The sequence below is a fragment of the Elgaria multicarinata genome, chromosome 6, assembly GCF_023053635.1.
Source record: "Elgaria multicarinata webbii isolate HBS135686 ecotype San Diego chromosome 6, rElgMul1.1.pri, whole genome shotgun sequence".
Taxonomy (NCBI): domain Eukaryota; kingdom Metazoa; phylum Chordata; class Lepidosauria; order Squamata; family Anguidae; genus Elgaria; species Elgaria multicarinata.
Window position 1 is genome coordinate 60,782,586 of NC_086176.1, and position 13,822 is coordinate 60,796,407.

At 42.9% G+C, this 13,822-nt stretch overlaps 1 protein-coding gene across 4 annotated transcripts in view; it reads right to left on the bottom strand.

Moving 5' to 3' along the window:
* CSNK1G3 (casein kinase 1 gamma 3) overlaps nucleotides 1-13,822 on the bottom strand; it is a 71,272-nt gene that overhangs the window by 23,809 nt on the left and 33,641 nt on the right. For all 4 annotated transcript variants that reach the window (XM_063129481.1, XM_063129482.1, XM_063129479.1 and 1 more), the window contains exons 7-8: nucleotides 2,625-2,773; nucleotides 1,133-1,367 (exon numbers count right to left, since the gene is read on the bottom strand). In XM_063129481.1, the coding sequence (XP_062985551.1) occupies nucleotides 1,133-1,367; nucleotides 2,625-2,773 (384 nt within the window). The remainder of the gene's footprint in view (nucleotides 1-1,132; nucleotides 1,368-2,624; nucleotides 2,774-13,822) is intronic.

Here is a 13,822-nt window from a genome sequence, read left to right on the forward strand (position 1 = left end):
TGAATTTTCAGGGGTCCTGCTTTGGATGGTCTGCCTTCAGAGTTTAGGCACCATTTTCTGTGGTGTCAACTCCCCAGAGACACCTGTTCGGCACATAAAGCTTATCGTTTAGAAGTCAGGTGAAGACTCTATTCTCGGGGCTTTTACCCAACTGGATTTTTACTACTCTTTATATGCTTTTGATCAAGTTTGGTTTATTTGGGCTGTTTTTATAATTTCCTGCTTTGAATTTTGTAACATAGGCAAGATATAGTATTTTGAATGAATAAATAAATAATGGAAACTGCATGCAGATGCTATTAGTATTAGGGTGTCAAAGCTTCATAGCAATAACGGTTGCTGCACCTCCTGATTCCTTTGCTCTGTGCTGGAATGAACGGAAAGGGGTAAAGATGTAACCAAAAGGAAGCTGAAAATAGTTGTCCATGGATACATTTCATCTTTCTTTCTAAAGTAACTGTACATCATATTTAGGCATCTTTCCCAATCATATATTAAAGCAGTAATTTGCATATTTTAAAAAAAATCAATAGATTTTTCTGATGCCATTCAACAAGTTTCCAGAAAAGTATACGAAGTAATTTTTCTGCCAGGAAAACTCCTCTTCCTTACAACAGATCATGGCTATAGACATTTTGTTCCAACCCCATGGTTTTGAAGTCTAAATAATATTAGCCAAATTGGTAGAGGTGGGAATTATCAGGCCCTCATTACTGCTCCATAAAGCCTTTAATGTGAAGAGATGGGAGCACAGGAATGTAATACAAAAGGCAACAACTACGCTAAAGGTGGTGCATGTGATTTGGTCTGGTCACAGATGCCAATCAAACTATCAAACTATGACACAAGAGATCATAGGATTAAACTCAACTGTGCACTACCACAAAATGAAAAGATACCATCTTAGTAATTTTTAAAAGGTTTTCAAAGCTGAGCACTCACTGGGATGAATATTTTGGAACTCGACTTGTAATCCTCATTGAGCATGCTTCAATAAAACAAATGTAGCATATTTAAACTACTAAGTAAATCTGTTCAATAAAAAAACTCAAGTTTGCAAGTGATTATTAATATGCAAAGACCTGTTCACAGTGAAGTTGCTAAAATCTGTGTTCTAAAAATGAATACATACCTTTTCCTAAATGTGTATTTATACTCATGTATCTAGCAGTTCCTGTAAGGCTTTTGTGTTCTCGGTATGGTATGTGCTTCCTTGTCTCTGGATCTATATATTCTTTTGCCAAACCAAAATCTATAATATGAATAATTTGCTGAGTTTTGTTTCCTGGTCGTCCTATTAAGAAGTTTTCAGGTTTTACATCTCTGTATATTAAGTTCTTTGAATGAACATATTCCATTCGAGAAATCTGTTAAAGAGAATGAAAGAAAGGTGTGTGCTTTTAAACCAGAACTATAGTAGCAGAACAAATAAAAGCAAGCATTGCTGTATCTTGACTATCTTGAAGGAACATGCTTCATCATGGGTCAAAATTAAAAATGGAGGCTTTTGTCTTATAAAATCTTCCTTTAGCTCAGGGTACAAGAGTAAGTATATGCTCAGTGGGTAAATATGGAAGATTAATGCTTCAGTCAAATAAGTAGTGCTTGGCATTATGTACTGTTCATAAATACTTCATTTTGGAAGGATACTTTTAAACTTTAAACAAACTAAGAAAAATCTGGTCATAGTAAGAATGCTTGAGTTGCTCCTCAGAGAAAAAGCCTGATGCATTTAGCAAATGCCTTCTTCATTTTATTGATATGACAATGTATATGAAATAAATAAGAAGTCAACTTGCTTATCTCCACTGCCAGAAATGCCTTGGAAATTAAGTGGCTTCTGGATAATAAAAAGACCTGCAAATATCACGCAAATCTGCACCTGCATTGCTTCAGTGCAGAAATAGGTACTGGGTGCAGAATTCAGCATCCTAAACACCACAGTCTGTTTGAAGCACGGTTTCAGATATTAAAGCAATGAAGAGGGGCCTGATATGTGTAAGCAGAGCCAAGTGTCAGAAACTCAGAGAGGACAAGCCCAGAGGGCTTGCAATGGGCAGAGGGTGGGATGCTAGTTGTCTGTATTGCTGTTTGGCCCTTTCCATGACTAGTAGAGGCAGACCTACAAAGCACACAGAATTCAGCTTTCCTAGATTCATAAATCTATGTTTTCTATCAATGAGTATACAGAATCCACAAGATGTGGATTTATGTTGGATCTAGGTTTTGCTTTTAGAAGAGTTTACTGTTATACAAAGATTTTGATTTTGATTCAGAATAACCCTTCCATGAACAAAAGATATCCTTCCATTTGTACAATGGCTGGTGATCCAAAAGAGGCTGTCTCTCATGGATTCCCTTTTCCTTCTGCACCTACTTCCTGCGCTATTCCTGAGGGTCCTCCAATCCTCTGGAGCAGATTTTCAGGGGGAGTGGAGAATCAGTGAAAATTGCCTTTTCTGCTCATGAGATCTCTGGATTCATCCTTTTTTCTTCAAGCATTTAAGTGTATTAACTAGAAATATTATGGAGAACAATCCTTTGATTCTGCACTTGCTCTAAGAATATCTAACCTAACATTGTACAAAAGACCATTTAATTTTTTTTTTAGAAACTATACTCACCAATTGTATGGCTATCATAAGAACAGTTTTCAGAGAAAATGTCCTATCACACAAGTCAAATAAGTCTTCCAAACTAGGTCCCAGTAGTTCCAGCACCATGGCATTATATTTGCCACAAGGGCCAAAATAGTAAACCTGAGGTATTCCATCTGGGAAAGTGAAAAGTAACATTGATTTCAACAAATGCAACATAGCTTGTGTTCAACTCCTAAAAAAAAAATCTTACATATCAAGCAGAAAACACTTTAAAAACATATCTTACACACAAACATTTCCATGGGTTTTAAACTACTGATCACTACTAGGTTTCTGCTAGGAAAAAATATGGCAACTTTCAGAACAGATTTGATTCATTAAAGAATGTTTACGTTCTTCTCTTTCATGGTAGCTTGGACCATCTTTAAAATGTTGTAAACTTTTATGCAGACTTAAATTGTGACTTTTTAATACGCCAGTTGATATAAAATACGCAGTTACTTGATTGCAAAAATAATCATGCACACACAAGTTTTATCAACCCCAGCTTTTTCAAAGTGCCTTGGTAAGCCTATCACATCTTCACTGTTATCATGAACATATATCAAAATGAAATATGAATTTACAACCTTTATTTTGAATTGATAGCGCTTAAACATTTACCAGAGCAAGTTAAAATTTCCAGCATTTTGTCTAAGTGCCTTAATTTAGTATTGTTCATCATCTTCTAATCGTTACAATAGAATCAAGGTTATACACATTTCTAATGCTAAACTCCATAATGTTTACTTATGGAACACTACAGTAAGTGCTTCATTTTGCCTTTCATCAGGCAAGCCAACTTGAATCTAATATGGCATTGCTCTAACAAAAGTGACCGTTTTCCAGCCCATCTGTATGTATAGACCAGATCTAAAGCTTTTACTTGCTCTGGGCCAGGTGTACTGAAAAGTAAACTAACCCCCGGCATTTTTTTGAAACGTTAAGTATGATAGCACGCTATAGGAGATCATATACATGTAGTCACATTTTAGTAGTGGACAAATTCTTCAACTGATCATTCTTAGAGGTATATCAATATGATATGCCTCTGCATCTCTTTGTATCAACATCAGTGCTGTTTAAAAACCTGGGGAAAGAAATGTAAACACAGTCTTACAACTTAGTGTTTTTAAGTGCCTATCAGATTAGGTACTACAAGGCACAACAAACTGGACATATCAATAGCAGATATATAGAGCTATTGTGCATCTTAATGTGGATGCATTAAGATTCCCCGACTGTGGAATGATTTCCCCGATGAGGCTCGCCTGGCGCCAACATTGTTATCTTTTCGGCGCCAGGTCAAGACTTTTCTCTTCTCCCAGGCATTTTTAACAGCATTTTAACAGCATTTAACAACGTTAAGTTTGTTTTTAATGGACCCCACAATTGTTGTTTTTAAATGGATACTGTTGTTTTTATACTGTTTTTATGTGTGTGTGTGTGTGTGTGTGTGTGTGTGTGTGTTTTTAAATTGTATACTTTTAATGTTTACTATTTTTAAATGTTGTAAACCGCCCAGAGAGCTTCAGCTGTGGGGCGGTATATAAATGTAATTAAATAAATAAATAAATAAATAAATAAAATAATTAACCTAGCATACTAATTTCCTTTGGGCAAAGAAATACAATTACATTTTTAAAACTAAAATGTATCATTGTACAGTTTATAAAATCTATTTTACCTTTATTATAAAGAGATTGGCGGGGGAATCAAAGTAGACCAGTCGTAACATTATCCTTGAGCTACACTGGTTAGGTTAGGTAACCCTATCCTTGAGTTACATCAGCTGGAAAAGGATAGGATCCCCTGTGCTGATGTAACTGCAGATTATACTGGTGTAGTTGAAGTTACACTGTTTACCTCACAGTTACCTCTTTGAACCAAACTAGACTCAGTTACTATGAGCAGAGAGTGGAGCTTAGTTGGGAAGAATGGACAGCTCCATCAGGCTACCAAAACTATTTCCATTCTGGCTGGTTGTTAGAACTGTTGAGTTGAAACCTGGGTGCTTAAGGTTTATTTTTCCTCCTTATCCCCTTTTCCTCATGTATTATGTCTTTTAGATCACAAGCCTAAGGGAGGGGCCTGAATTACTGCTATTTGTAAACTGTTCTGTGAACCTTTCTGGCTAAATAGCATGGTAAAAACGCTTTAAATGAATAAATAAGTTTAGCTGGTGCCCCACTGCTAGTTCTTTATGTCATGTATAAGATATGCCAGCAAAATAGTTGGTGGCACTAACTTCACATCCATTGGCATTAATGAAGATCCCAACATGACTTCCCACATGCACCTCTCCCATTCTGCAGCCAATCACAACTCATAACAACAGGAATATATTAGCCACAACAGGGGAACAGAGTTCAAAATGTGTGGGAAGCACTGATATAGCCCATTCTGCATATCTTGATTTGAAGTGGGATCCAATCATAAACCTACTCAACTCTTCAAGACTTACTTGTAAACCACCTATGTTTCAAGCCTTGCTTTCCTCCTCTACACAAATATAGTATGTAAAATATATTACAGCTGACATATCAATAGTTAACACATTTATATTTTTCATTTTTAAACATTAATGACGGTATGTATATAGACAGTATGTATTTTTTTAAAAAAGCATAACATAGAAGGAACAAGCAAATCTGTTTCTTAAAGGAATTGCACAACAGTAATGGTGAGCTCTTTGTCCTGCAAAAGCAAAAAGGCCCTGGAATGAAAAAAACAATCTTCATTATGCAACGCACTCAGGAACCACATCACAATGCTCAGCTTAAGAACCACTGGGCTATATAGTCCATTATTGCTTACAGAACTATGGGCCTGAAGATAGGGAGTTAGTGAAAGGCACTTTGTCCCATATTCTTCCTTTATACAAACCAACAGGCAAGGCTAGCAATGAAGTAAGAAGGCAAACAAGAACAATATTTTAAAATACCCTGAAAGGTATTCTGCTACACGACTCCAGATCCAAAGATGCACCAGGAACCTCAACTTCACTTCTCCAACTCAAGCTGAAAGGAGAAGGCACCTCACAGAGAGAAGAAAAGGGGAAGGAAGCACTGGGAATGCTGGCGGGTGGAGAGAGAGATAGCATGCCTCAAAGTAGGATCACCCCTTATCCCTCTTCCCTGAGCATTCCAACATATGTCGGGCATGAACACATAAAGAACAGGGTACTTTCAACTCCTTTCCAGGAAGCGGCAAATGTGTACTGGCTTAACAATACTCGTTTATACAACAAGTAGCATTTATGTTTCCTCCACAGCAAACACAGGGACTGGGTTCACACAATACATTAAGCCAGGATGATTTATTTTTCTGAATTAACCACTGTAGTTTAGCATGTTGTCTGTACATGGTTTTCCCCAACCACAGTGGTATATTTAGCTGAAATAAGCCACCCTGATAAGCCACAGTTTGCAGGCTATTGTGTCTTCTGGATCACCAAGGTGGGTCAGAGAATCACCTGGCAAGAGCGGCAGAAACTCTTGCAGCTCTTGCCCAGCAGGGTCGCAATCGCCACAAATGATTGACCCCACACCGCTGCCTATGCCAGCAGTACTTTGCAAAATGTAATGGAAGTCTACCAGCAATTGCCTCCATTGACTTTTATTAGATTTTGAAAGTGCTCCTGGAGAAATTCACAGGGTGGGATTCCCTCCCCCCGCCCTGGCAATTTTCTGCTTTTTTAAAAAATTCCCCAGTCCCTGTGTGTTCAAAAAGGAGCTGGGGAAATACAGAAAATCTGAAAATTGGAGCAGGGTGGCAACACATTCCTCGGCTGGGGGATGGGTTTCACTCCCACATACCCCACCCCACCCCTCAATTTTTTGTTTTTTCTTTATTTCCCCAGTATCTTTTTGCACACAACTGCACTGGAGAAATTTTTTGAATAGCTGGAGGTGGGGTGGGGTGGGGACACAGCAAATCCACCACCCCCTCCAAGGACAAGGTATGTATGCCCAGGGTAAGTATGCACTGCACATCCAGGGATACTCAATTGTTCACAAACCAAATTCAGAAAAATGATCATGTGATTGGGCACAGTTGTCTATTTTTAAAATAAGCTACTGTGTGTAGCTTATAAACCACCATAGCTTAAAGTAATGTGCAAAGATGCCCAGGGTAAGTATGCACTGCACATCCAGGGATACCCAATTGTTCACAAACCAAATTCAGAAAAAATGGCTGAGGGGTTCTGTTTGTTGTTGTTGTTGTTGTTGTTTTACAAGGACTGTTTAATTTCTTCCAAAAAGTTCAAAAAATTGAATAGCTTTAGATTATGAAATATTTTCTTTTAGAATTTAATAAAAAATCTTTACATAGTTTTACATAGCTGTTACTCCCCCCAAATAATTTCTAAAAGCTATAGTATATCAAGAACACTTTTATAGAAAGACTCGAGATGTAAAATGTCTGGAAATAATAAAGCATGGGGAAAACGTTTTTTTAAATCATCTCGGTAAGATTCCTAGCACAGTTATTTCACTCACTTCTCATTGCAATTACAGAACTTAGTAGACTGAATTAGTAGATTGAAATGAAAGGTAGAGCTAAGTATCATCCACACATTGATGACACCTCAGCCCAAACTTCCAATGACTTTCCCCAATGTTTTATTGTAGATAAAGCAAGCATAGATAAGATAGACCCTTGCAGCACCTCAGAAACCAATGCCATAGGGTAGCATGATAGTCACCCAGCACCACCTTTTGAGAAGGAAGTACTGAAACCATCAAACACTGTGCTTCCCAAACCCAATATGAATTGTCAGTACAGAAGGATAACACAGTCAATGCCATCAAAAGCCACCAAGAAATTCAGAAGTACCAAGACAATTGCACACTCCCACCCCACCCATCCCCTGGGCAACTGAGTGATTTCTGTTCTCAAACTGGGTGTTAAACCAGAATGAATCCTCTTGAGGATTTTCCAGTGGAGAGAGTTGGTGATCCAGCTGAGGCCCTAACCGCACTGTAGAACAGTGAGATGTGGAGGGCCATCAACTTGATTGCACCTGAGAGCTCTCTCCAGCCCTGTAAAACCCACTCTGTTCCTTAGTATACTAGGGAGCTGTGGTCAATAAAACAGTCCTGAAGAAGCCCACCCTGGACCCGGAGGTACTAGACAACTACCGTCCAGTTGTAAACATTCCCTTTTTAGGGAAGGTTCTTGAGAGGGTTGTGGCAGAACAACTGCAGGCACTCTTGGAGGATACTGATTATCTAGACCAGTGGTTCCCAAACTTTTTCAGGTCACCCCCTCCTTGGTTCCACAAACTCATGCCCAGCGCCCCCCTACTCTACACTATAAAAATCATTATTCAGAATAGTGGTTTTCAACGACCCACCAAGGAAGATAATAACAATAAAATTCAAAACAGTAACAATTAATTGAATACTTTATTCAAAATCCAATTGGTGTGCCCTGCCATGCTGGCTGCAAACAGGCATTCGCTCTCTTTTCCCTCCCTCCCTCGGCAAGCCTGGGGCAGGTGCTTCCCATTTAGAGGGGATTCTAGGAATTGAAGGACTTTTTCTGCCTAAACATGCATAAAATTGTGCCTTTAACTTATCATGTCACACTAGCATGAATACAGGAATCAAATAGGATTTCCTTCTTCAGTGGAACACACTTACTTAGGAGTAAGCACCATTTTGTTATAGGAAAGGATAATAATATTTTAATTAAAATTTTAAAATAAGTATCTGCCACCTGGTACAGAGTTTTCCTATGGAAAATCTGGCTGGGACTGAAGTAGAGGGGCACTAATTTTACTGTACTTATTGTCTTTAAATATGGTTAAATATCCCACAGTTACCTTGCTATTCTATTTCTACAATTCATTTTCTCCTTCTTTTCTTCACCCTCTCTTCGTTTTCAGGCTGAATCCTATGCACATTTACCTCAGAGTAAGTTCTATTGATCTCTACTTACTTCTGAGTAGACATACTTAGGATTGTGTTGCAGCTCTGTTTTTATGGTGACACAAGATACACACATATCACGTTTACCAAAAGAACACTTGAAAAAAGGGGGTTGGACACCCTGAAATAAGCAAGGGCAGATAGGAATTGTTTCAGCAAGCATTCTGGAAAAAGGTGCTGCTGAATCTTCTTTAGCCAGGAAGGACCTGGGGAATTGCAATTCTCTCACAATCCTGTTGTAGTCCAGATTTTGGGGGTGGGGGGTGGGAGCACACACACAGACACACAGCATCACTCTCTCTCTCCAACCGCCCATCCCCCCAAGCCTCACAATAGCTGCCGGGCTGATTAGGACAGGAGGGCAGCAGCTCAGAGGGGAGATGGCCCCAATCTGCAACTCCTGACAAGGGAAGGGAGCCTGGTGATACCTTGCAGCAGCACAAGCAGTCCTGCTCCCCACCCAGCCTGCCGGCTGACTGCTGTTCTTGGCAGCTGCTCTGCCGCCCGCTGTCCTCCACATGCTCCTTCTTCTCCGCCACATGGCTGCTGCTCCCACTTTGTGCAACAACTATTGCGAGAGGTCTGCCGGGGCAGCTTGTAGGAGGGAGCAGCTCTGGCCGAGGGAGCAAGCGAGCGAGCAGGTGGTGGTGGCTCCAGCAGGAAAGAAGCCCTGGGCCCTCCTAGGCAGGAGAAGAGTGGGCAGAGCAGCTGAATTCGCCGCTGTTTCCTGCTCTGCTGCCTCCTGTGGGCGCTTCCCCCACCCACTAATTCTGGTGGGGCCGCTGTGGGCTTGAGATAGGAGGAGAGAGCGGCTGCGTGAATGAGAAAGTCCTTCCTGAGCAGGAGCGGTGTGGGGAGAGCAGCTGAATTTGCCGCTCTTTCCTGCTCGGTCCCTGGGTTTTAGGACCTTCTGGAGAGAGCACCTCAAGGGCCCCCCTGCCGCCCCTTTGCCTGTTAGTGCCCCCTCCAGCGCCCCCCTGCCGTCCCTTTGCCTCTTAACGCCCCCCTATGCAATCCCACCGCCCCCAAGGGGGCAATACCGCCCACTTTGGGAACCACTGATCTAGACCCATTCCAGTCTGGGTTCCGATCTGGTTATGGGACTGAATCAGCCTTGGTCACCCTGATGGATGAACTTTATCGACAGAGGGACAGGGGGAGCGCAACCTTATTAATTATTCTCCATCTGTCATAGGCTTTTGATACAATCGAACATGGTATCATCCTGGATCAACTCCGTGGGATGGGTATCGGAGGCACCGTGCTACAGTGATTCCGGTCCTACTTACGGGGTCATTTTCAGAGAGTAGCATTGGGTGACCATTCCTCGGCCCCTTGGCAATTTAGCTAAGGGTACGATCTTGTCCCCAATGTTATTTAACATATACACGAAGCTGTTGGGAGCGGTCATTAGGGGCTTTGGAGCTAAATGCCATCAATATGCTGATGACACGCAGCTCTATCTCCCTGTGAATCAGGGGAGGCTGTGCAGGTCCTGGACCAGCGCCTAGACTCAGTAATGGGATGGATGAGGGGCAATAAACTGAAACTGAATCCTGGCAAGATGAAACCCCTTTGGGTAAGTAGTTTCTAAGTCCGGGAGATAGGCTCAATGCCAGTTCTAGATGGGGTTGCACTCCCTCTGAAAGATCAGATTTGTAGTTTGGGGGTACTCTTAGATCCATCTCTGTCGCTGGAAACTCAAGTAGCCACCACAGCTCAGAGTGCCTTTTACCAGCTTCTGCTGGTTCACAAGCTACGGCCTCTCCTGGACAGGGACAGCTTGGCCACGGTGGTACAGGCATTAGTAACCTCAAGAATGGATTACTGCAATGTGCTCTATGTGGGGCTGCCCTTAAAGCTGCTGCGGAAGCTGGAGCTAGTGCAGAATATTGCAGCTCGGCTGTTGTCCAGAGCTGCCTCTTTCCAGCATGTAACTTCTTTGCTGAAGAAACTGCACTGGCTGTCTATTCGCTACAGGGCCAGGTTTAAGGTTCTTGTACTAGTGTACAAAGCCATGAACAACTTGGGACCAGGATACCTGAGAGAGCGCCTTCTCCCCTACCAACCTGCCCGGTCACTGAGGCCATCCGAGGGCATGCTCCTGGTGGTTCTACATAGACCTATTTTATGATTGGAGTCCATCAGGGGAAGAGCCTTCAATGTGGTGGCCGTACTCCTATGGAATTCCCTGCCAGGCGCCAACCTCATATTCCTTCCAGCGCCTCCTGAAAACTTCATTGTTTCAGGAAGCCTTCCCTTAGCAACCAGCTGTGGTTTATTTTGCATTTTATTTCCTTTTATTGTACTATTAATGTGTTTTTATTCCATTTTATTTTAGCCACCGCTCCAAAATTCTGAATGAAAGCAGTATATAAATACTGTAAATAATAAATAATAACAATCTTTAATAAATGTCTCCCCCCTGACTTAAGGCAGCAGGAACCATGTCATCACTCAAAGAGGTGTTAACTGCATCCAAGGTCCATATCTCCAACTCAGGCCTGGCACAGTTCAATAGCCAGGATTGGCAAAGATGAAGGGAAAGACAGGTTGCTTACCTGTAACTGTAGTTCTTCGAGTGGTCATCTGTGCATTCACACATATGGGCTCTGCGCCTGCGCAGGGCCAGGTTCGGAAACTTCTATAGCTGAAAATGTTTTAGGCGGGAACCCCTCCCCCACCGTCCACTGAGTATGCTCAGGGGTTCCCGCCTAATCCCCTCAGTTCCTGAAACCGCCTAAACAGTCTCACTGAGGAGAACCACCAGGTGATCAAAAATTAATGACACCATAGTGGGGACGGTGGGAGGGTTGTGTGAATGCACAGATGACCACTCGAAGAACTACAGTTACAGGTAAGCAACCTGTCTTTCTTCTTCGTGGTCTCTGTGCATCACACATATGGGCGATTAACAAGCTGACTTACTGGAGGTGGGTGGTGTCAGTTGGTATAAAAGTAGTCATAGGATTGCCGATAGGACGGCACACCCAAAGGCACAGTCTCTGCGCGCCCTGAAGTCCAGGCGGTAGTGACTGGCAAAAGTCAAAGGTGTCGACCAGGTAGCTGCTTTACAGAGGTCTAGTAGAGCGATCCCCTTTTCAAAGGCTGTAGAGGTGGCCACTCCTCTCGTGGAGTGGGAGCGCACCTTACCCTCCAACGGGAGGCCAGCGAGTTCATAGGCTAGCTTAATGGTCTGAACTACCCAGCAAATATTCTCTGCAGAGATGCCTGGAGTCCCTTTTGCTTGCCCCCATAACAAACAAAAAGTCTTTGGGATCTCCGGAGCGTGGCAGTTCTGGACTGGTAAAAAGGCCAGAGCCCATCTTACGCCCAGGGTATGAAGAGCAGACTCAATAGGTGACGTCGGCGAAGGAAAGAAACTTGGGAGCGTAATGTCCTGCCCAAGGTGAAAAGAAGAAACAACCTTTGGGAGAAAGGCTGGGTCCGGTCTAAGGACCACCTTGTCAGCGTGAAGCACCGTGTATGGTGAATCTATGCGGAGTGCTGCTAGTTCGGATGCACGCCTAGCAGGTGTGACTGCAACAAGGAATGCCACCTTGAAAGTTAGTAATCGCAAGTCTGTCCTTGCTAAAGGCTCAAAGGGCTTGGCAGATAGTGCCTTGAGCAGCACCGAGAGGCTCCATTGAGGGACAAAGGAGCGAACTGGTGGGATGGTATTTTTCATGCCCTTCATGAACCGTTTTGTCAAGGGGTGTGTGAAGATGGAACAGCCCTGAATCCAATGGTGTGAGGCAGAGACAGCTGCTAAATAAACTCTAAGTGACGAGAACTTAAGTCCTTTTTTAAATAAAGAATAAAGGAAGGACAGCACTGCTGCTATTGGTGCTGAAAACGGGTTCTCGTTTCTACTGAGGGCAAAGACAGAAAATGCTGTCCATTTTTTTGTGTATGACCTTCTAGTAGCTGGTTTCCTAGCTGCTAGGATAATGTTCCATATGTCAGTAGGCAGCGGTTGGCTGTCTAGCGATGCCTTATCCTCCAAGCCGTTAGGTTTAGGGACTGGACATCCGGATGGAAGATGAGTCCCTTCCCCTTGGAGATGAGGTTGTGGCATTGAGGTAGTCTGATATACTCCGCTGAGGACAGTTTGAGTAGTGGAGTGAACCACGGCTGCCTTGGCCACCAAGGTGCTACTAAGATGGCGTTGTCGCTGCGCAGCTTTACAATGACTTTTGAGAGGAGTGGTATGCGGGGAAACAGGTACAGAAGCTGTCCTGTCCACATCCTCTCGAAGGCGTCTCCTAGAGATGCTGCCCTGTGGTCCGCCCACGTGCAGTACTGGCTGCAGATGGCGCTCTCTGGTGACGCGAATAAATCTATTACAGGCTGTCCCCATGTCTGAAAGATCATGTCCAGAACAGTGTCTTTCATCCGCCACTTGTGCGTGTCCACAAAGGTGCGGCTGAGGTCGTCTGCCAGGATATTGTCCTGGCCTGTGATATGAATGGCAGACAAAGTCATGTCGTGGGCAATTGCCTAATGCCAAATGTCCAGAGTGAGGGAGATTAGGTCCATATACCTGGTTCCACCTTGCTTGTTTATGTGCCAGACAGCAGCCATATTGTCTGTATGGATCTGGATAACATGACCCGATAAGGTCCGCTGAAAGGCATGCAAAGCTTTTTGGATAGCCATCAACTCCAAGACGTTGATGTGTCTTTTCCTGTCGAGGGAGCTCCATCTCTCCTGGATGGTTAATTCCCCGCAGTAGGCTCCCCAGCCCAATAGGGATGCATCTGTCATTAGATGTTGCGATGGAATTTGGGGTTTGAAGTCCAAGCCTTGTGTGATATTGGACAAGACCGTCCACCAAAGGAGCGTGTCCTTTACTTTGGCAGGGAGCGACAATTTCACTCAGTGAGCGTCCAATGTATTGTCGTACTCCCACAGAAGCCACAACTGTAGGGGTCTCATGTGCAGACGTGCCCAAGGGACGACGTTGACCGTCGCTGCCATGAACCCCAATAAGCTTTGCACCTGGAAGGCAGAGGTAATTTTAGAGCGGAAGAGTTTAATTGCAAGTTTAATTAACGTATTAGCTCTATCCTTTGGGAGGAAAGCCCTGGAGCGGGTTGAGTCCAGAATTGCTCCAAGGAATTAATTTTTTTGGGTTGGATGAAAATTAGATTTTTCCTTGTTGATGCAAAGGCGTATATAGAAAAGATTTAGAAAAGACTGAAAATAGTATTATTCAGCTAAGGTATAACGATACCAAAACAGAGA